Raw genomic sequence first — 24,627 nt, 5'->3', positions numbered from 1 at the left:
GGCTTTAGTACTATCTTTTGATCAGATTTTGCATATTTGAATGATGCATAAAGGCTTCATCCATTCAGACTTCAGTTAAAGAGGAGTAATAATACATATTGGCTTTCAGGTTCTTCAGGTATTACATGTTAGGAATAGCCAGTTGCCAAGAAAAACCTCATACTCTGTGAGCCCAGACCTTTCTGATGTAGACCCTGCTGAGTGAAAGAATAGTCGATGTTCTACTTAAATGCTTCCCATTTTTTGAAAAGATTGTTTTAAAAGCTTACTTGAACAATGATTATTTAGAACGTGAAAGTACCTCAGAAAGTGCTGTGGTAGTGTTATTTCTAGACCTGTCTATAAAAAAACCCTTGTTTTGTTGGATTTATGAGACTATATGTATGTATGTGTGTGTATAAACACATATTTATGTATATGTATGTGCATATATTCACACACACATACAGACACATGCTTAGAGAATAAAAGCTTCATTTTCCGTTTGTAACAGTAGTACATATTTAATAAATTTGGAAATACAGAAGGAAATAAGAATTAAAGTAACATTTGATATCCTTTAGCCATTGATTATCTTATAAATTCAGTTGTTCATCTGTGATACTAGGATCAACCATTTTCATTTTCTTACAAGTTGCAGCCTGGTGCTCTTCATTCTCTTACCTGTTGAACAGTAAGATACAGAATTTCATCTACTTTCAGACTTTTGGTAGTTTTAATAGGTAAGACCTGGACTTGATGTATCTTGGTGAGGAATAGAATGAGAACTCTTGGGAAGATTTATTTTTGGAGGGAGAAGTTACTGTTTTTTATGTGATTACTTGCAGAAATTTAGAGTTTTCACTCTAGGATGACAAGATAAGGATAGATAATATCTTTTAATAAAAGCATTTTATTGAAACTATTTAAAAATAGTTTAAGAAACTATTAATATAATAGAAATAGCCCATGTTCTATCCTAAAATCAAACCAATGTTTTTTTCTTGTTATTTTCTAAATAATTTGATGGCAGAGGACAAATAAATATTTTATGTTAGAAAAAGGAGATATAACTGAGTTCTGTATCAGAACTCTTTATTCTTAAATGAAAATTTAGGTGGAAGGGTTTATGGGAATAATTTATTTCTACCTGAGTGATATTTTCAGAGGAAGCCAAGTATGAGAGAGAGAAGCTAGAATAGAGCTCTGAGTAAAAATAATTGCAAAACCGCAAAAGTAGACATTAGTTCTACTGAAAATACCATTTTAGTTTTAATACGTTTCATCTTCATTAAGTTTTGCCATCTGATTTTCAGGTCAATTAGGTATCAGGGTAAGAATGATGGAACTTGAAAGGTTGTAACTAGATAATTCTTTGAACTTCAATTCACAAGGGAAAAACGACCCTCAAAAGTTATATTTTACACTTTTTATCAAGTTGTTAATGATTCAGATGTTCATTCATTACGTATATTTTTAATAATATCTTTAGATTTTTGCTATTTTATTTCATTTGTAAAAAATTATCCTAGATTTAAGATTTATTGAAAGAGAACTGGACTGTGGGGACAAGCTATTTTAACTTGTTTTGAAGACAGAGTAATTATAATTTTAAGACTCTATGGGAGCTTATGAATTATTGAATACTTATTATATTTTTTGGTTTTGAATTTATGTATTATAATTACTCTTAAACACAACAAAATAAATTATATTCCATAATGAACTCCATATTCCACATTCAACAGTTACCAAGATTTTCACATACTTGATGTAACTACCCTAATTTTCTTTTTTCTCTTGCTTTTTTAACATATTTCAGAATAAATTCTGTATGTCATGGCATTTTACCCTTCCATACTTAACTATGCATCTCTTAAAAATAGAGGCATTTTTTATACATAATGAAAATCCAGTTATCAATTCCAATAAAATGATCATTTCCCCAATTCTCAAACTATAGATTTATTTGAATTAGTATCCCAGGAGGACTCAAGCATTGTTTTAGGGTGTCATGTTTCTTGAGTCTCTTGTGATCTAGAGCAGTTCCTCTGTTAACTCTTTTGAAAAACTAGGTCAGTAGTAATGTGAGATATACCAAATTCTGGATTTTTCTGTTTCTTCCTGTCATTATTTATTTCTATACCATATACATTTCATGTAGACTGGAGTTAGCTCTAAGGGCCTGATTAGATCCCATATTTTGGCAAGAATGTTATATAGGTTGTGCTCTGATCTTTATAGTGCATGACTTTAGCAAGTACTAAATTCTTTTTTTGTCTGTTTCAAATGTCTGGTTGTTCCACAGACATACACTTTTTAAAAAATTATAAAATTCCTGATTGCTGTCTTGGCTGCATTTATTCATAGAATTTTAGAGAAATCATACAGTTTATCTTGTATGATCCTTTTATTTAACAGATAAGGAAATTAAAGCTCAGATAAGTTAAGAGACTTGTCATGGATTTCATACCTCCTTATTTATAAATTTAGTACTATTCAAGAAATATTCTCTCTTGACTGTAGTCCGATATCTTCTTTCGACTTTCTCACTCAAGAGTATAAAAATTCCATTATACTGTAATTTTTGGTATGCTTTTTAAAATCTATTTTACTTGGCACTAAGGTATTGTATGAAAGTGGAGCAAAAGTGGAAAAGATGATATTCTAGTTAGGGCCATTCTCATAGATGTATGGGCTTAAATAATTTATATAACATTAAAAGACATTAAATATCAATATAAATATAATTGTGAAAGACCTCTCTGATACCACCATAAAAGAAGTTAGAGTTTTATAAGGGAAGTAGTACTTGAGTATTTGTTAATATTAAGTGAAGACTTTTTAGGTTGTTTTAAATGTATTTTTGTCTACTATTTTTGTGAGTGTATCTTAATAGTTCAGCTGTTTCTTAACTTTGTAATAGAGAATGAAATCCCCTCTTCCCCTTTTTTTCTTATTACTATCATTATTTTTATTTTTATTTTTTTGGTATCATTAATCTACAATTACATGAGCGACACTATGGTTACTAGACTCCCCCCATCATCAAGTCCCCACCACATACCCCATTACAGTCACTGTCCATCAGCGTAGTGAGATGCTGTAGAATCACTACTTGTCTTCTCTGTGTTGTACAGCCCTCCCTGTGCCCCCCACCCCCTACATTATGTCTGCTAATCATAATGCCCTCTTTCTCCCCTCGTCCCTTCCCACCCATCCTCCCCAGTCCCTTTCCCTTTGGTAACTGTTAGTCCATTCTTGGGTTCTGTGAGTCTGCTGCTGTTTTGTTCCTTCAGTTTTTGCTGTGTTCTTATACTCCACAAATGAGTGAAATCATTTGATACTTGTCTTTTTCTGCCTGGCTTATTTTACTGAGCATAATACCCTCTAGCTCCATCCATGTTGTTGCAAATGGTAGGATTTGTTTTCTTCTTATGGCTGAATAATATTCCATTGTGTATCTGTACCACATCTTCTTTATCCATTCATCTACTGATGGACACTTAGGTTGCTTCCATTTCTTGGCTATTGTAAACAGTGTTTCAATAAACATAGAGGTGCATATGTCTTTTTTCAACTGGACTCCTATATTCTTAGGGTAAATTCCTAGGAGTGGAATTCTTGGGTCAAATGGTATTTCTATTTTGAGCTTTTTGAGGAACCTCCATACTGCTTTCCACAATGGTTGAACTAGTTTACATTCCCACCAGCAGTGTAGGAGGGTTCCCCTTTCTCCACATCCTCACCAACATTTGTTGTTGTTTGTCTTTTGGATGGTGACCATCCTAACTGGTGTGAGGTGATATCTCGTTGTTGTTTTAATTTGCATTTCTCTGATGATTAGTGATGTGGAGCATCTTTTCATGTGTCTGTTTGCCATCTGAATTTCTTCTTTGGAGAACTGTCTGTTCAGATTCTCTGCCCATTTTTTAACTGAATTATTGACTTTTTGTTTGTTGAGGTGCGTGAGCTCCTTATATATTTTGGATGTCAATCCTTTATTGGATATGTCATTTATGAATATATTCTCCCATACTGTAGAATGTCTTTTTGTTCTATTGATGATGTCCTTTGCTGTACAGAAGCTTTGTAGCTTGATATAGTCTCACTTTTTCATCTTTGCTTTTGTTTCCCTTGCCCGGGGGGATATGTTCATGAAGAAGTTGCTCATGTTTATGTCCAAGAGATTTTTGCCTGTGTTTTTTTCTAAGAGTTTTATGGCTTCATGACTTACATTCAGATCTTTGATCCATTTCTAATTTACTTTTGTGTATGGGGTTAGACAGTGATCCAGTTTCATTCTCTTGCATGTATCTGTCCAGTTTTGCCAACACCAGCTGTTGAAGGGGCTGTCATTTCCCCATTGTATGTCCATGGCTCCTTTATCGTATATTAATTGACTGTATATGTTTGGGTTAATATCCAGACTCTCTATTCTGTTCCACTGGTCTGTGGGTCTGTTCTTGTGTCAGTACCAAATTGTCTTGATTACTGTGGCTTTGTAGTAGAGCTTGAAGTTGGGAAGTGAGATACCCCCTGCTTTATTCTTCCTTCTCAGGATTGCTTTGGCTATTGAAATACCCTTTTTAAATAATATTTTGTAAATCATACTGTCATTGGAACTTTGGTTTGAAATGGCATCTGCTTTGATTATGAACTTATTTATAACTAGTATTTGCTTCTTCTTTCTCACTCAAGAGTATTGATGAAATCTCCATCCCCAGCTGTACACCTACCTCAGAAGTGCAAAGATAGAGGAATTTTACATCCTAAACGAAGCACTGATGACCGATCAGATCAATATTCTGTGAAATCTGCAGACAGCGGTAGTTACCCAAGTCCGTGTGCTAGTCCTTCTCCTCCATCCCCAGGAAAGGTAGAGTATCTGAAAGTCGATGTGGCAAGGAACAGATATAATTACTTTTCAGCTTCTAAGCATGGCCTATGTTCTAGATAATAAATGGAAGCCGACACACTTGAGACACCTTGAGTAAACTTTTTAGTTTTTTTCTGCTTGCCAAATATTTCTAGTTATTACTGTTTTGGAGTGTTTTAAAACTAACAGGTCATTCATTGATGGCATGTAGCTAGGTAGGTCATTATTTGTTTTCCATATCTTTAGGACCTTTTTTTGTTAGAACAAATAACAAAATATCTTAAATTAATTTTGGTTTATAATTTCAGAATTGAAAACAATGGTTTCTTTTAATTGCTAATTGATTTCTCCAACTCAATGGTTATACAGCTGACCCTTGAACAACATGGTAGTTATGAGTGCTGATCCCCCATCCAGTCAAAAAACCGAGTATAATTTTTAACTCCCCCAAAAGTTAGCTACTAATAGCCTTCTTTTGACTGGAAGCTTTACTGATAACATATACAGTTGATTAACATACATTTTATATGTTACATTTATTATATAATGTATTCTTGTAATAAAGTAAGCTAGAGGAAGAAATGTTTTTTTCAGATATTTGCAAATCTCCAAAAAATTTTCCAATATATTTATGAAAAAAATATGTGTGTAAGTGGACACCCACTGTCCAAACCCTTGTTGCTCAAGGGTCAGCTGTATTGAAAAATACAAGACAGGATGGGTGTAGGAAGACAGGAAATATCCAGAGGGAATTGAGAAGTATGTGTCCTTTAAAAAATCTGTAATATGAATGACTTCAAACATTTAGAATATGTTTACTTTTACTTTCCTACATTGTTAGTACCTGAGTAAGTATTTGATTAGGGTTATTTAGCTACATGTAGTGTTCTGGTTAAAACATCTTCTGAAACACTTATTAAATAAGAGGGAAAGAAATGCCTTTGTGGATTTGCTTCCTAGGTTAAAAATTTTTTTAATACCTTTATTAAAGTATAATTTACACACAATAAAATTCACCCATTTAACTGTATAATTCCATGAATTTTGACATATCTATACAATCATGTAACTGTATCACAGTCATATATACAACATTTCCTTCACTGCTGGCTCCTGGCAACCACTCAACTGTTCTCTGTCTCTAGAGTTTTTTGCCATTTCTGGAAATTCCTGTAAATGAATCATATGTAAGTAGCTTTTTGTGACTAGCTTATTTTACTTTTGAAATTCATCCACATTATTTAGTAATATATATTGTTAGTTTATTGCTTTTTAATCACTGAATAGTATCCTAGTGTATGGGTATACCACAGTAGGTATATCCATTCACCAACTGATGGACATTTGGACTGTTTACACTTTTTGGTTATTATGAGTAAAGCTGCTCTAATATTCGAATACACGTCTTTGTGTGTAAATGTCTTCTATTCTTGGGTAAATGCCCAGGAGTAGGATTGTTGGGTTGTATGGTAAGTGTATGTTTAACTTTACAACAAACTACCCAACTGCTTTCCAAAGTGGCTACACTTTTCATTTGCTTATTTGTCATTGTATTTTCTTTGAAGTATCTGTTCAAATTCTTGTTCAACTTTTTTGGGTTGTTTGTTGGTTGGCTGTTTTTTTTTAAATTAGCAGGAAGAGTTTTTTAATATATTCTGGGTACAAGTATTACTCATATATATTTTGCAGTTCTTTTCTAACAGTCTCTGTTTGCATTTGCATTTTCTTAATAGTGTCTTTTGAAGAGCACATGTTTTCAATTCTGATGAAGTCCATTTAATCTATTTTTTCCTATTATGCTTTATATTTTTTGTGTCCTGAGAAATCTTTAACTCAGGAGTACAAAGATCTTCTTTCTTTTCTTCTAGAAATCTTGTAGTTGGAGCTCTTACGTTTAGGTATATGATTCTTTTGAGTTAATTTTTGTTTATAGTATGGGTAGGTAAAGGATCATTTTTTGGCATTTGCCCGTACAGTTGTTCTAGCATCATTTGTTGAAAAGATTAATTCTTTTTCCATTGAATTACCTTAGCATGTTTGTCAAAAAGATCAGTTGATTGACCATAAATATGTCGTCTATTTATTTGGGCTCTATTCCATTTCATTAATCTGTTTATTTCTCTTTTTGCAAATGCTGCAGTGGCTTCATTATAGTATCTTTATAGTAAATCTTGAAATTAGTTAATATTTTTTCCTCCAACTGTGTTCTTTTTCAAAATTGTTTTGGTTATTCTGGTTCCTTTGTGGTTTCATATAAACTTCAGGAAAAGCTTGTCAATTTTTGTGGAGAATTTTTTTGGTATTTTGAGTGGAATTGCATTGAATTTGTAGACCAATTTGAAGAAAACAAATTTTAGTCTTCTAATTCACAAGTATGTTATGTATCTGCATTTATTTAGATATTTTTAAATTTCTTTCAACTGTGCTTTGTAAATTTTAGAGTTCAATTATCACAGATTTTTAAAGTTTATCCCTACGTATTTTAGTTTTTTGATGCTGTTTTTAAATTTTTGATTTCAGTTGTTCATTGCTAAGACATAGACATACATTTGATTATTTTATATTTACCTTGTATTCCATTATCTTACATTACTTATTGATTATATTAGCTTTTTATATAGCTTTCTCAGGATTTTCTACATAGATATCATGCCATCTGTTAATAAAACTCATTTTACTTTTTTCCTTTCCAGTGTGGAAGCTGCTTATTTCCTTTCTTGTCTCTCTGGCTAGAACTTCCAGTAAAAAAATGTTCAATAAAAATTTTGATGGCAGACATCTTTGCCTCGACCTTGGAGGAAAAGAAAGCCTTAATTAAGTCTTTGACCATTTAGCATGATATAACTTTCGATCATTTCCTTTTGGAAATAGTTTGCTGAGAGGGTTTATTATGAATAAGCATTGATTGTGTTCAAAGCTTTTTTTACATCTCTTGAAATTATAACTTCTTTTTTAGGTGTATTAAAATAGTGGATTTCATTGATTTTTTAAAGTGTTTTTTTATTGAAGTACAGTTGATATCCAATATTATATTGATTTCAAGTATACATCACAGTGATTCAACAGTTATCCACATTAAATCTTCACCACAACTGGTGCATTGTCTGTCAACATAGGAAGATATTAGAGAACCATTGACTATATTCTCCATGCTGTATATTCTCCATTCCCTCCCCATGATCAGCTTATATTTTGACTGAGATTTTTGTGCCTTCATATCCCCTCACCCACCCCACTCACTGACCCCCAACACCTCCCCACAGTAACCACCAGTCACTTCTCAGTGTCTATGAGTCTTCTGCTGTTTTGTTAATTTTGTTTTGTTTTGTTTTCAGATTCCACATGTAAGTGAAGTCATACGGCATTTATCTTTCTTTGCTTGGCTTATTTTATTCAGCATAATACCCTCTAGGTCCATCCATGTTGTTGTAAATGGCAGTCTTTCTTTTTTATGGCTGAATAATATTCCATTGTATATATGTGTACCACCTTTTCTTTATCTTTCATCTATTGATGGGCATTTGGGTTACTTCCATATCTTGACTATTGTACATAATGTAGCAGTAAACATAGGGTACATATATCTTTTTGAATCAGGGACTTTGTTTTCTTTGGGTAAATTCCCAGAAGTGGAGTTACTGGGTTGTATGGTATTTCTATTTTTAGTTTTTTGAGGAACCTCCATACTGCTTTCTATAGTGACTGCACCCGTTTACATCCCCCATCAACAGTGCAGGAGGGCTCCATTCTCCACATCCTTGCCAACAGTTGTTATTTCTTGTCTTTTGGATAGTGGCCATTTTAACTGGTGTGAGGTGATATCTCATTGTGATTTTGATTTGCATTCCCTGATAATGAGCAACTTATAGCATCTTTTCATGTTCCTGTTGGCCATCTGAATTTCTTCTTTCGAAAAATGTATGTTCAGGACCTCTGTCTTTTTAAAATTTTTATTTATTTTAATTTTTATTTTGGTATCATAAATCTACAATTACATGAGAAACATTGTGTTCACCAGACTCCCCCCATCACTAAGTCCTCCCCACAAACCCCATTACAGTCACTGCCCATCAGCATAGTAAGATGCTGTAGAATCACTACTTGTCTTCTCTGTGTTGCACAGCCCTCCCCGTGCCCCGCACCCCCTACATTATGTCTGCTAATCGTAAGGCCCCCTTTCTTCCCCCCCCCTTATCCCTCCCTTCCCACCCAACCTCCCCAGTCCCTTTCTCTTTGGTAACTGTTGGTCCATTCTTGGGTTCTGTGAGTCTACTGCTGTTTTGTTCCTTTAGTTTTTGCTTTGTTCCTATACTCCACAGATGAGTGAAATCATTTGATACTTGTCTTTCTCTGCCTGGCTTATTTTACTGAGCATAATACCCTCTAGCTCCATCCAAATTGTTGCAAATGTTAGGATTTGTTTTCTTCTTATGGCTGAATAATATTCCATTGTGTATATGTACCACATCTTCTTTATCCATTCATCTACTGATGGACACTTAGGTTGCTTCCATTTCGTGGCTATTATAAATAGCGCTGCAATAAACATAGGGATGCATATGTCTTTTTGAAACTGGGTTGCTGCATTCTTAGGGTAAATTCCTAGAAGTGAAATTCCTGGGTCAAATGGTATTTCTATTTTGAACTTTTTGAGGAACCTCCATACTGCTTTCCACAATGATTGAACTAATTTACATTCCCACCAGCAGTGTAGGAGGGTTCCCCTTTCTCCACAACCTCGCCAACATTTGTTGTTGTTTGTCTTTTGAATGGTGGTGATCCTTACCGGTGTGAGGTAATATCTCATTGTGATTTTAATTTGCATTTCTCTGATAATTAGTGATGTAGAGCATCTTTTCATGTGTCTGTTGGCCATCTGAATTTCTTCTTTTGAGAACTGTCTGTTCAGCTCCTTTGGTCCTCTGCCTATTTTTTAATCAGATTTTTTTTGATGTTGTCATTTATATATATATATATATATATATATATTTTGTCATTGCAGAGTTTTTTATTTGATAACTATTAAATCGATCACATTCAGTGGTATCAGGAGAGAGGGACAAGCGACAACTGTCCACACTTTGTGGAGTCAGACTTTGTAACTGGAAGTTGGTGCTTTTAAGTGTTTTAAGCAATTTTTAAAACAATGCCAATAGATTGTGCCCTGCCACTCTCTGACATGTTTCTTCTCCTCTGTCCTCTATCTTTTTTTTTTTTTTTCCCTTTGAGATGGCATCTCTCATATTTATTGATCATATGGTTGTTAACAACAATAAAAGTCTGTATAGGGGACTCAATGCACAATCATTAATCAACCCCAAGCCTAATTCTCAACAGTCTCCAGTCTTCTGAAGCATAAGAAACAAGTTTTACATGGTGAATAAGTTCTTACATGGTGAACAGTGCAAGGGCAGTCATCACAGAAACTTTCAGTTTTGATCACACACCATGAACTATAAACAATCAGGTCAATTTTGATTATTCATTTGATCTTTATACTTGATTTATATGTGAATCCCACATTTCTCCCTTATTATTATTATTATTTTTAAATAAAATGCTGAAGTGGTAGGTAGATGCAAGATAAAGGTAGAAAACATAGTTTATTGCTGTAAGAGGGCAAATGTAGATGATCAGGTGTGTGCCTGTAGACTAAGTGTTAATCCAAGCTAGACGAGGGCAACAAAACATCCACGGATGCAGAAGATTGCTCTCAAAACAGGGGGGGTGAGGTTCTAAGCCTCACCTCTGTTGATCTCCATTTTCTCACCTGATGGCCCCCCTGCAACTGTGCCTGTCTCAGGTTGTTCCTCCCTTGAGGAATCTTACCTGTCTCTGGCTAACCAGTCATCTTCCGGGGCCATACAGGGAAATGTTAAGTTGGTAAGTGAGAGAGAAGCCTTATTGTTTGAAAAGGTTAGCTTTTTACTTCTTTGCATATTTATGCCCTGTGGCTTCTATGTCCAGCATTTGTCTTGAGGTATCTTTACCACTTGGAAGAATTATGATACTCGGTAATTTCTATATGAGGCACGAATTCTACTTAGGGTCATTTATATATTTTGAATGTTTGAATTCTTCATATATTTTGACTGTTAACCCCTTATTGAATAAATCATTTACAAGTATTGTCTCCCATACTGTAGGTTGCCTTTTTGTTTTGTTGATGGTGTCCTTTGCTGTAGAGATGCTTTTTAGTTTGATGTAGTCCCATTTATTCATTTTTTATTTTGTTTCCCTTGCTTGGGGAAACATATCCAGAAAAAAATTGCTCATTCTTTTGTTCAAGAAATTTTTTGCCTACATTTTCTTCTAAGAGTTTTATGATTTCACGTCTTATATTTAGGTCTTTAATCCACTTGAGGTTTATTTTATTTTATTTATTTATTTTGGTATCATTAATCTACAGTTAACATGAGAAACTTTATGTTTACTAGACTCCCCCCCATTACCAAGTCCCCCCCACAAATCCCATTGTAGTCACTGTCCATCAGCATAGTAAGATGCTGTAGAATCACTACTTGTCTTCTCTGTGTTGTACAGCCCTCCCTGTGCCCCCCCACATTATAGATGCTAATTGTAAGGCCCCCTTTCTTTTCTCCCCCCATCCCTTATTCCTCCCTTCCCACCCATCCTCCCCAGTCCCTTTCCCTTTGGTAACTGTTAGTCCATTCTTGGGTTTTGTGAGTCTGCTGCTGTTTTGTTCCTTCAGTTTTTGCTTTGTTCTTATACTCCACAGATGAGTGAAATCATTTGATACTTGTCTTTTTCTGCCTGGCTTATTTCACTGAGCATAATACCCTCTAGCTCCATCCATGTTGTTGCAAATGGTAGGATTTGTTTTCTTATGGCTGAAAATATTCCATTGTGTATCTGTACCACATCTTCTTTATCCATTCATCTACTGATGGACACTTAGGTTGCTTCCATTTCTTGGCTATTGTAAACAGTGTTTCAATAAACATAGGGGTGCATCTGTGTTTTTCAAACTGGGTTGCTGCATTCTTAGGGTAAATTCCTTGAAGTGGAATTCCTGGGTCAAATGGTATTTCTATTTTGAGCATTTTGAGGAACCTCCATACTGATTTCCACAATGGTTGAACTAATTTACATTCCCACCAGCAGTGTAGGAGGGTTCCCCTTTCTCCACAACCTCGCAACATTTGTTGTTTGACTTTTGGATGGTGGTGATCCTTACTGGTGTGATGTGATATCTCATTGTAGTTTTAATTTGCATTTCTCTGATGATTAGTGATGTGGAGCATCTTTTCATGTGTCTGTTGGCCATCTGAATTTCTTATTTTGAGAACTGTCTGTTCAGCTCCTCTGCTCCTCTGCCTATTTTATAATCAGGTTTTTTAAATATTGTCCTTTATATATTTTGAATGCTTGAATTCTTCATATATTTTGGCTATTAACCCCTTATTAGATAAATCATTTACAAATATTGTCTCCCATACTGTAGGTTGCCTTTTTGTTTTGTTGATGGTATCCTTTGCTGTACAGAAGCTTTTTAGTTTGATGTAGTCCCATTTGTTCATTTTTGGTTTTGTTTCCCTTGCCTGGGGAAACCTCTAGAAAAAAAATTGCTCATTCTTGTATTCAAGAGATTTTTTGCCTACATTTTCTTCTAAGAGTTCTATGATTTCATGTCTTATATTTAGGTCTTCAATCCATTTCAAATTTATTTGTATATATGGAGTTAGGCAGTAATGCAGTTTCATTCTCTTGCATGTATCTGTCCAGTTTTCCTAACACCATTTATTGAAGAGACTTCTTTTCTCCATTGTGTATTCACGGCTCCTTTATCATATATTATTTGACTATATATGCATGGGTTTATTTTGGGGCTATCTATTCTGTTCCATTGGAATATGGGTCTGTTCTTGTGCCAGTATCATACTGTTTTAGTTACTGTAGCTTTGCAGCATAGCTTAAGTCAAGGAGCGTAACCCTCCCAGCTTTGTTCTTTCTCAGGATTGCTTTGGCTGTTTGGTGTCTTTTGTGGTTTCATATGAATTTTAGGATTATGTGCTCTAGTTTTTTAAAAAATGCCATTGGCATTTTGATAGGGATTGCACTGAATCTGTAAATTGCTTTGGGCAGGATAGACATTTTGACAATATCAATTATTTCTATTCATGAGCGTGGAATAGATTTCCATTTATTTGTGTCTTCTTTAATTTCTTTCATCAGTGTCTTAGAGTTTTCAGAGAACAGACCTTTTACCTTCTTGGTTAGGTTTATTCCTAGGTATTTAATTTTTTTAATGCAATTGTAAATCCTTGATTGATTTTTCTAAGGTTTATATCTCACCTGGTCATGATTTATTATCCTTTTAAAATATTGCTTGATTTCATTTTGTTCAGTCAAAAATTTTTTAAAATGAGGGATCTTTATTCATGAGGAATACTTTGTAGTTTTCTTTTCTGGTGTTATCTTTATATGATTTTGGTATCAGGGTAATGCTTGGCCTCATAAGATTGGTTGGGAACTATTCCTTCTACTTAAACTTTTTGAAGAGATGTGTAGAATTGGTATTATTTCTTCTTTCAATGTTTGGTAGAATTCATTAGTGAAATCATTTTTAGCTTTTCCTAGTGTATCTTGAATCTGTATGATGACACTTCAGGTATAGTCTGAGATCCTTACAATGGTATACTTTTATTTTAACCTTTTAGTCCTTTATGTTATTGAGTTGATATATTTTATTTGTACCTACATCATAAATGACACAGTGTATTATCTTTTACTTCATAGTAAATTATCTTCTACCAAAAATCAGAAAAATGTGTTTTATAATTTATTCAATATTTACCATTTCCTGTGTTCTTTATTCTTTTGTGTTGATATGATTTTCTATCTTGGATCATGTATCTTTTTCCTGAAAAACCTTTTAACATTTCTTCTAGTACAGATATGCTGGAAATGAATTCTGTAATATTTGGTGCTTGAAAAGTTTTTCACTCTTAATTTTGGAAGATATCATTACTGTGTGTATTTCTAGGTTGATAGTGGTTTTCTTTCATTACTATAAAGATGTCACTACATTATCTTCTGGTTTATATAATTTCTGATGGTAAGTTTACTGTCACTCTTATTTTTGTCTCACTGTATATAATGTGTCTTTTTTCCTTTAGATGCTTTTCATATTTTCTTTGTATCACTGGTTTTCAGCAATATGATTTTGATATGACTTGGTATGGTTCTCTCTATAGTTCTTCTTCAAGCTAAGTAATTTTAGTTTCCATCAGTTTTGGAAAATTTAAGACCACTGTTCCTTCACATATTTTTTATCCCTTACTTCTCTCCTTCCTTTCTGGGACTGTGGATACAGAAATGTAAGACCACTTGATACTATTCCACAGATCACTGATACTCTCTTCATTTCTTTTCAGTTGTTTTTATCTCTGCTTCATTTGAGATAGTTTCTATCGATAGGTCTTTAAATTCACTGATGTTGTCATTTGTAGTGACTAATCTGCTATGCATTCTTTCTAGTGTATTTTCACTTCAACTATTATATTTTCATTTATAGAGCACTTTTTGGGTCTTCAAAAAATACCTTCCATTTCTCCTTTCATCCATATGTATGTTTCCTTTACTTTCTTGGACACAGTGAACATATTTATGATAGCTGTTTTAACATGTTTCATTTCCTAATTCCATCATCTGTCAGATCTGAGTCTATTCCTATTGATTAATTTTTTTTCCTGGTTATGGGTCATATTCTCCTGTTTTTCATGTACTACTTATAATTTTGTCTGGCTGCTATTTTTATTGTATTCCTTTAATATTAGACATGGATCTGGTACATAGTTAGTTGCAATCAGTTTAATCCTCTTGAGATTTACTTTTAAGCAGTGTTAGTGTGGATGTAGAACAATTTTTATTCTGATACTGATTTAGTTCCAGTACTAAGGTGTGACCTTTCTGTGGGCTAATGCCCCATGTCTTACATGTTCTTACCATTCTGGCTGGGGATAACATGAAATATTCCCAACCACGTGTAAGCTCTGGGAATTGTTTGTTCTCCTGCTTTCCTGTGGACTTTCTGTGGCTTCAGGTTGCTTTTTCTGACATATGTACAGGTCAGTACTTAGCCAGAAACTGTGGAGAACCTTTTGCAGTTCCCCTTAAGTCTCTTTCCATGCAACTCCCTATGTCTAGTATTCTACTATAGAAATTCTGACTACCATGGCCTCTTAACTATGAGCTCTTTTCTCTGCAGTTCAGTGAGACCACTGGATTCTGTTTGTGTTTCCTTTCCCTGCACTGTCACCAGGAAACTGTATCTAGGCAGTAAGCTAGAGCAGTTTTTGTTCTGTTTTCACACTTTGAAAGCTTATTAAAATATTTTCTGGAGGTACATTTGGAGTATAAATCAAAGTTGGTAGTCCAGGATCCTTGATAAGGGAGTTCGAATGCTCTGAAAATGAGTGATTGGTTTTGATTCTTTAATCTTGTGTTGCTTGAGCCTTGTGTAGGTTTTCAGGCATGGTGGAGTTATTTGCATTTGTTGAATATTTGGTAAAATATTTTGGTTTATGTTTATGAAGATGTTATTTAATAGAGTCTATTCATTTTGAAAGGTCAAATTACCTTTCAAAAACTTAGGCATTCTCTTACAGGGCTCAAAATCTCCTTCACCAAGACCAAACATGCCTATTCGATACTTCATAATGAAGAGTAGCAATCTGAGAAACCTTGAAATTTCTCAACAGAAGGGTATCTGGTCTACAACCCCTAATAATGAACGGAAGCTAAATCGAGCCTTTTCGGAAAGCAGCATGGTTTACTTGGTATTTTCTGTTCAAGGATCTGGACATTTTCAGGTGAGCCATCCTGCAACAGTATAATGGGGTTGTTCTGACAAAGTTAGACTACAGAGATTAAAACCACTCCTCAAACCTGGCTTTCTATGGTATTGGAATAAAAAATGCATCTTGTTTCACTGGGAATAAGGAGTATATTGCATTTCTTCAGGAGATTCATATGTAGGGAATCCCTTTTTTTTTTGCCTTGTCTTACCAGAGCATCTCCAAATAAACAATTTCTCCATTGGAAGACAGCTTTAGATTTACTATTTCTCAGGTGGATTAAAAATAATGAGAAGCTGACTTTTTGGTTAAATTTTATTTAACTAGGCCAAGGAAGTTAGTATTGACAGTCAGGAAACTGAGTATGTTTCTTAACTCATCTTGACTTGATATAAATCTGAATTTACAAAATAAATTATTTGACATTATTATAATTTTTGTAAGTAAAAACTTAAAAGTTAGATTGTATCCATTTATCAGAATAAATGTGGGTTTAGAACTGTTGATACATTATTTAGAAAATACCTTTATATTTGAAATTATGTTGGAAGGCTGGGATTAGTTTTTCCTCTAAAATTGCTAATACATGTTTTTATGAAAAACACTTAATAAGCAACTTTTTTTTTGTTTTTGTTAGATATCTATTATTTTAATATTAGTTTTTACCTTAGAAAACTCAGAGCTTTCTCAGATAAATTGAACTTAGACATTTTAATATCACCCTTACCTTCCCTCTTCCCAAACCTCATTTTACCCACAGGGATTTTCTAGGATGTCTTCTGAGATAGGAAAGGAGAAGAGCCAGGACTGGGGCTCTGCTGGACTAGGAGGAGTGTTTAAGGTGGAGTGGATACAAAAAGAAAGTCTTCCTTTTCAGTTTACACACCATTTACTCAATCCTTGGAATGACAACAAGAAAGTCCAGATCAGCAGAGACGGGCAGGTATACAATGGCACTAATATTTCTTGTCTTAGTTTTCTTTTTGTTCTCTTTTGCTATTATTCAATGACTTGTTTGAGGAGCAAATATAAGACTACAAATTGTATATTCCATATGCACATGGGAGGTAGTGGTTCAGATTTGAAAAAGAGCTAGTAAAAACCTGCTTACAAGTATGTCTGACAGAGTTCATGCCAGAAATGTTTTTTAACGTTTCATAAATTTGACTTGTCATATATCTAATATTTATTTTACAATATGCATATGTAAAATCTTTCACAGGTTACTTCACAGAAGCTCCTGTTGTATTACTAACTACAGATATGATTAACACTGAGTGTAATTCTAAAGTAATTTCACTGAAACCTAAGGGTAACAACAGTATTTAACTTCTTTATGGCTTTAATTATGTGACATAAGTAACAGTCTTTATTTATACTTTTGTGACTTGTCTTATTTCTGTGACATTTTGCTTTGCCTTCATAATGCTGCTAATATGTACTTTAGTTACGGTGATAGAAATTAGTGTGTGTATGAACTACTGTGCTAGCTGCTTTATCCAAGGTAATTTAGTTTAATGCATAAAATGTGTTATTAGCCCAATTTTATGTAGGAGAAAACAGACTCAGAGGAATTAGTCTTGCCTAAGGTCACACAGCTGATAATTTATTTGAACCATAGTGACTTGCCTCAAATCACTGAAAGCCTTTGAGTTCTTTTTAAATGCACATCATGTCACAAAGAGGACTATAAATGACGTTCTTTTCAATTGTATGAGGGTATTTTCTTTTATTTATTCATTAAAGTATCATCAATATACAATCTTATGATGGTTTCACATACCCAGCACAGTGGTTCAACTTTTACCCATATTATCAAGTCCTCACACCCTCTAGTGTGGTCACTGTCTATCACATAGTCAGATGTTACAGAGTTACAAAGGCCAGAAAACAGTATTCATTAATTGTATTCTCTGTGCTGTGCTACTGTCCTTGTGACCTACCTATGTTATGATTAAGAACTATAGTGCCCCTTGAACTCACATGCCTAAACATCCAAAAAGCAAGTAAGCCTATTAAAAAATGGGCACAGGATATGAACAGACAGTTCTCCAAAGAAGAAATTCAGATGGCCAACAGGCACATGAAAAGATGCTCCACATCGCTAATTATCAGGGAAATGCAAATTAAAACCACAATGAGCTATCACCTCACACCAGTTAGGATGGCCAGCACAGAAAAGACTAGGAACAACAAATGCTGGTGAGGATGTGGAGAAAGGGGAACCCTCCAGCACTGCTGGTGGGAATGTTGGCTAGTTCAACCATTGTGGAAAGCAATATGGATGTTCCTCAAAAAACTAAAAATAGAAATACCATTTGACCCAGGTATTCCATTCCTAAGAATTTACCCTAAGAATGTAGGATCCCAGTTTGAAAAAGACAGATGCACCCCTATGTTTATCGCAGCACTGTTTACAATAGCCAAGACATGGAAGCAACCTAAGTGTCCATCAGTAGATGAATGGATAAAGAAGATGTGGTACATATACACAATGGAATACTATTCAGCCAGAAGAAAGAAACAACTCCTACCATTTGCAACAACATGGATGGAGCTGGAGGACATTATGCTCAGTGAAATAAGCCAGGCGGAGAAAGACAAGTACCAAATGATTTCTCTCATTTGTGGAGTATAACAACGAAATAAAACTGAAGGAAGAAAATAGCAGCAGACACACAGACCCCAAGAAGGGACTAGCAGCTACCAAAGGGGAGGGGTAGGGGAGGGCATATGGGGAGGGAGGGAGAAGGAATTGTGGGGTATCATGATTAGTGCACATGGTGTGTGTGGGGTCACGGGGAAGACAGTGTAGCACAGAGAAGACAAGTGGGGAGATTGTGGCATCTTACTACACTGATGGACAGGGACTGCAGTGGGGTGTGTGTGGGGGACTTGATAATAAGGGTGAATGAAATAACCACATTGTTTTTCTTGTGAAACCTTCATAAGAGTGTATATCAATGATACCTTAATAAAATTTTATACAGTCACCTAAGATAAGTTCTTGAGAAAAACCTCCAAAACATCTAATGTGCTAAGTTTCACAGTTAACCTTTCGAAGTTCAAGCTGAGTGCTTTAGCTAAATCTTCATAAAAACAAAATTCATTATTTCCAGATAGAGAAAAATTTCAGAAGAACTTCATGGAAATGTCTTACCATTTTGCAACAAACATTTTTAAAATTTGCAGGTTAACTACAGTTCTGAAGGCTGAAAGCCATGCAAACCATATGATTTTAGCGTATTCTTGTAGAAAAATGAAATTTAAAGTGCTTTTCTTACATTTTTAATCAGTACATATTCTGGTGAGTAAAAAAAACTCAATCTAGTTGTTCATTCTTACTTTTGATGTACCTAGGAGCTGGAACCTCAGGTTGGTGAACAGTTGCTCCAGTTATGGGAACGCCTTCCACTGGGAGAAAAAAGCACAACTGATTGACACTCAGGTTATGTCATATTTGATTTTGAGTACTATTGGCAGTATTTGTGATCATTAAGGATACCTTTCAGATATTTATCTCTCTTTTCTTTTCTTTTTTTTTTCCCTTCCAGAACTCTTAGCTACGGAAGACCATCATACTTATAACTGCTGAGAGCACTGACTTTCAAAAACTGAGATGGGGTTGTGTGTTATGAAAGGTCTTTCAAATACCCAGAAACACCACAATTCTAAATGCCTCTTTATTTTTCTAGCACTTTTTATCCCATATCTGTTTGGGGGGTATGATTTCACTTTTTTTTTTTTTTTGCACTTCTAGTTTAATAAATGAGGAGGAATTTATTGTGAGCCCATGTTAGTGCCAATTTCTTTGCATCTCAAAAGTATTTGATCTTTTTACCATCATTGTCTGTAAAGTTTCCTTAGAGTACTTTTTAAGGGAAATAGAAGTACAGGGAAAAATGAGAAACATATCTTGGTTACTGAGTTCTAAATAGAACAGGTTTTTGATAGCACTTTTTATGATTTATTTGGGTCATTGCTATGTAACAGAAAACCAACATAAGTCTAATTCAAAGGCAAAAAGAAAAGACTGAGTCACTATTTCTGTGTTGAAGAACAAAGGAGTAAAAATCATGGGTCTACATAAAATCTTGAGATCCCTTCTACTTTCTCTTGGAAAGCATTATGTGTTGGTGCATTAGCTTAGAACATCAGCCATGATTTTTGCTTGAATTTGTAGTTATTGTGTGTTTTTTTTTGGTTTGTTTTATACCTTGAGACATGCCTTTAAATTGTGCCTATGTGAGTTATGTTCCACTGTATGTGTATTACAGCTCTTCTCCGGTTAGAGCCACTTGTGTTTTTCTGATGATACATACATTTTGTTTAGGTGTATATTTAGCAGTTTACAGTTACTAAATTTGGAAGTAAGAACTTTCAAAAGATAAAACTTGTTTTAATTTTCATCTGTTTTCTAATATATAGCCCTGTATGTAAATGATGAACTTGTTAATATTTAAAGTGAACACACTTTGATTATAATTAAAATTCTGTTTTTGGAAGAGATGAACTTTATCGAATTCTGTTCAGTTATTTAGATATTTAGATATTTAGATGTTATTTCTGATACTGTGTAATAGGTCTAAGGTAACTGTGACCAGTGTATCCCTTGAGATATTAATGAATTTCAAATGCCTTGAAGAATATGAAATTGATGTAAAAGGTGAGTTTCATCAGTATCTCTTCCTTGAAAAAATTTACCTTGTTATGATAGGGAAATGGAAAAAAATCTCAACGTGTGTTTAAAAGAACCAATCTTCTGCATGTTAATAAAATGCGCAGCTACCCACCTTCCGTTCCCAGTTCAGACCCTGCATTCTGGTGACATGCCGTGTGTCTGCCGAACAGCCCAGCCTCACTCCACCGTTGTAGCAAAGAAGTCAGCGAGGAAGGAATATCTCAAATAAGTACTTTAAGAAAAGACAGATTCATTTAACAATGACTCAGTCACCATTTAGAATCGTATATTCTGGAATAGAGACAGTCTTGAGGAATAAGTCAAGGATGCTTCATCCCCGAATCAACACTAGGGCAAAAATACTTCAACTGAACATGTACCTCAACTGATCACACGTTGTAGTCAGAGTGAGCTTCCCGGAGCGCTCATCCCCGCGGTGCCCCAGCCCTCTGCACCGTTCCTCTCTACTCAGAGGACCACGCATTACAGTTATAGGTCCAAGACTCTCAGATGCACCTTGGTCCTTCCAGCCAAGTGTGAAATTCCCTATGGCTGTGTAATAGCATCTCAGACTGTGTATTCAGTATTGAACTACTATTCTTTCCCTGCAGCCTGTTCCACCTAAAGCTGCCCTCTTCAGGTCCATTCTTTTGTTTGCTCAGGCCAGAAAACAGTCACCCTTGATGCCTTTATTTCTCTCGGTCCAATCCATCAGAAAATTTTCTAGGGTCTACTTTCAAAATATACCTGGACTTTGTTTCCCTCCGCACCTGTCACAAGCACTTCGGACTGAGCCACCATCATTTTTATCTGAGTTACTGAGACAGCCTCCTGAGAACCCCTCTTCTGCCTCCCCCACCTCTGCCACCAATCTGTTTTCAACACAGAGATCAGTGAACATTTAAACACATGAAATCAGCGCATATCACTCTTGCTCAAAACTCTCCAACAGCTCCCATTTCACCCAAAAGCCAAAGTTCTTATAATTGCATAAAAGCCTTCCAAGATCTGGTCTCCCGTTGTATCTCTGACCTTCTCTCCTGTCCTCTCCGATACTCACTCCACTTTTTCTATGTTGACTTCCTCACTATTCCTTCAATACACCAGGCATGTTACAGCCTTGTTATAGCTGTTCAGTGTGCCTGGAATGCCCTTTGAAATGTGTTTAACTTGTAAATTAAAATAAAATGAACTTTTTTTATATGTGCAGCTCTGTGAATTTGAGCACATGTACAGATTTATGTAACTTTCACTTCGATCAGGATAGAATTCCCTTTCACCCAAAATTCCCTTTGTTGTTATAGCCTCCATTTACCCCTAACCCGTGCCAGCCATTGATCTGTTCTCTGACATTCCAGCTTTCTGTTTTTTGATACTATCATATAAATAGAAACATACAGTGTGTAACTTTTGGGACTGACTTATTTCACTCAGCACAATGCCTTTGAGGCTGATTCAAGTTGTTGTGTACATCAAAGTTCGTTTCCTTTTATTGCTGAGGATCATTGCATTGTATAGAATGTGCCACATTTTTTTGACCACTTACCTGTTTAATGATATTGTTTCCATTTTGTGTGTGTGTGTGTGTGTGTGTGTGTGTAAAATCATAAGTAGAACAGCTGAACATTTGTGTACAAGTTTTGTGTGGAAATAAGTTTCCATTCCATAAGTAAATATCTAGGAATAGGATTGCTGAATCATATGTTAAGTGTTTGTTTTATTTTATAAGAAACTACCAACTATTTTCCAGAGTGGCTATATCATTCTGCATTTCTACCAGCAAAGTCTTAGAATTCCAGTTGCTCCACATACTTGACAGCACTTAATACTGTCAATATATATATTTCTTATTGTTCTATTAAATGTGCAGTAGTATCTGGTCATGGTTTTAGGTTGTATCTCTTTAATGACTGCTAATGCTGAACATAGTTTTATTTGCTTAGTCTGTTACTGTCTTGGTCTGTTAAAGCTGCTTTTAAAAAATACCACAGGCTGTCTGGCTTATAAGCAACCAAAATTTATTTCTCACAGTTCTGGAGGCTGTAAATCCAAGATCAGGGTACCAGCAAGGTCAGGCTCTGATGCAAACCCTCTTCGTAGTTGCAGACTGATGACTTTTCGTTGTGTCCTCACGTGGTGGAAGAGGATAAGCAAGCTTTCTGGGGCCCCTTTTATAAAGACTCTATTCCCATTCATGAGGGCTCAGCCCTCATCACCTAATCACCTCATCACAAAGGCTACTCATACTATCCCATTGGGCACTGACATTTCAACATACGAATTTTGGAGGGACACAAACGTTCAGCCTATAGCAGTCACTCATACATCCTTTTTGGTGAAATGTCTGCCCATGTATTTTGACCATTTTAAAATGAAGTCAGTTGTTTTCTTACTGTTGACTTTTGAGAGTTCATTATATACAGTAGTCCCCTTCTTATCCATGGGGGATGTGTTCTAAGACTACCTTTTACCAGGACAGTGCCAAACTCTGTATATACTGTGTTTTTTCCTATACATACACACATATAATAAAGTTTAATTTTATAAATTAGGCACAGCAAGAGATGAACAACAATAACTGATAATGAAATAGAACAATTATAACAATATATAATAAAATGTGAATGTGGTCTCTCAAAATACCTTATTTTGCTGTACCACCCTTGTGATCATACGAGATGATAAAATGCTTACATGATGAGACAAAGTGAGGGGAATGATGTAGGCACTGTGATGCAGTGTTTGGCTACTACTGAGCTGACCGTAGGTCAGAAGGAAGATCATCTGCTTCTGGACCAACGTTGACTGCAGGTAACTGAAACTGCAGAAAGGGTCTACTGTATTTGGAATGTAAGTTCTTGTCAGATATGTGATTCGCACATATTTTTTTTCTCTGTAGCTTGTTTGATTCTCTTCACAGTACTCTTTATAGTTTTTAACTTTGATGAACTACAGTTTATCAATTTTTTTTCTCTTATGGATTGTGATTTTGGTGTCATGTCTAACAACTCTGCCTAATCCCGTCATAAAGGTTTTCTCCTGTTTCCTTCTAAAAGTTCTGCAGTTTTATGTCTATCATTAGATTCATGACCCATTTTCAGTTAATTTTTATACAAGTTGTGATATTTAATTGGGGTTCATTTTTATGCATATGAGCATCCAGTGGTTCCAACACCATTGTTGGAAAGACTACCCTTTATTGAATTGTCTTTGCACCTTTGCCAAAAATCAGCTTGCCATATTTGCTTGGCTCTATTTCTGGACTCTACGATGTTCCATTAATCTATGTATCTCATACTTCACCCATAGTCTTGAATATTGGTTCCTTAGAGCAATTTTTTAAATTGGGCTGAGGATTTATACTTCTACCAAGATGGAATAACATGGACTAGGTTTACTTTCTTGCCCAAAATAACATACAAAAGAAAAAAGACAATACATGAAACAGCAGTGTTCAAGACCCTGGACATCAGGCAGTGAAGGACAGTAATTCCTGAGAAATAGGAAACCAACAAGAAGATTCTTGCAGTAGCCCACGCTTACAGCCCTGAGAGTGACCAGGCTGCAGCACAGGAAGGGGAACTGAGGCACAACTTGATAGAGTCCCTAGGTTGAGGACAGAGTTGAGAGTAGGGGAAACCAAAGCAGCTAGAGTTCACAGAAAACAATAGCAGAGAGGGGAGACCTGCATAGAGAACCCCAGAGATCTGTAGGCAATGCCCCTAGAATATTGTGCTGATCAGTGCATGCAAGTGTGGAAGCTACCTGAGGTCAGGAAAACTCCCATCGGAAAGGACTAGAGGGAATAGTGCTTGGTGCTTACAAAGGGACAGAAATAGTGTCTGTTCCCACCAACCAGACTTGTAAAAATCCAAAAGAGGGTAGAAAAGAGGTAAAAAAGCAAACAAATAATAGAAACAAAAGTAACAAACGAGAAAATAGAAAACATTTTGAGATGACAGACTCAAAGCTAACAAAATGGATAACTATTAAATGTGTAAAAGTCCCAATAAAAGGAAGAGCTTGTCAGATTGAATAAAATACCAACAAAAAATGTGCTTTAAATATGAAGACAAATAGGTTAAAAGAAAAAAAAAGGAAGAAGTTATACCATGCTAGTATTTTTTCTAATCAAATATCATTGATATACAATCTCACGCTGGTTTCAAATACACAACATAGTGTTTTAACATTTACCCAAATTATCAAGCCCTCACCCCCTCCAGTGCGGTCACCGTCCACCAATGTAGTAATGTGTGACAGAGTCA

The 24,627-nt window shown here is 35.1% G+C and overlaps 1 protein-coding gene across 3 annotated transcripts in view; it reads left to right on the top strand.

Moving 5' to 3' along the window:
• The window catches only part of YTHDC2 (YTH N6-methyladenosine RNA binding protein C2), a 113,800-nt gene extending 93,617 nt beyond the window's left edge, over nt 1-20,183 (top strand). For 2 of the 3 annotated variants that reach the window (XM_057490788.1, XM_057490789.1), the window contains exons 26-30: nt 4,681-4,858; nt 15,490-15,693; nt 16,439-16,621; nt 19,039-19,126; nt 19,233-20,183. In XM_057490788.1, coding sequence (XP_057346771.1) covers nt 4,681-4,858; nt 15,490-15,693; nt 16,439-16,621; nt 19,039-19,119 — 646 coding nt within the window. In that variant the 3' untranslated portion in view covers nt 19,120-19,126; nt 19,233-20,183. Of the gene's footprint in view, nt 1-4,680; nt 4,859-15,489; nt 15,694-16,438; nt 16,622-19,038; nt 19,127-19,232 lie in introns of those variants that run through there. The other variant, XR_008993386.1, reaches the window with a different exon arrangement.
• The last annotated feature ends 4,444 nt before the right edge of the window (nt 20,184-24,627 follow it).

The sequence above is a fragment of the Manis pentadactyla genome, chromosome 13, assembly GCF_030020395.1.
Source record: "Manis pentadactyla isolate mManPen7 chromosome 13, mManPen7.hap1, whole genome shotgun sequence".
Classification (NCBI taxonomy): Eukaryota; Metazoa; Chordata; class Mammalia; order Pholidota; family Manidae; genus Manis; species Manis pentadactyla.
This window is presented reverse-complemented; position numbering and strand designations above follow the sequence as displayed.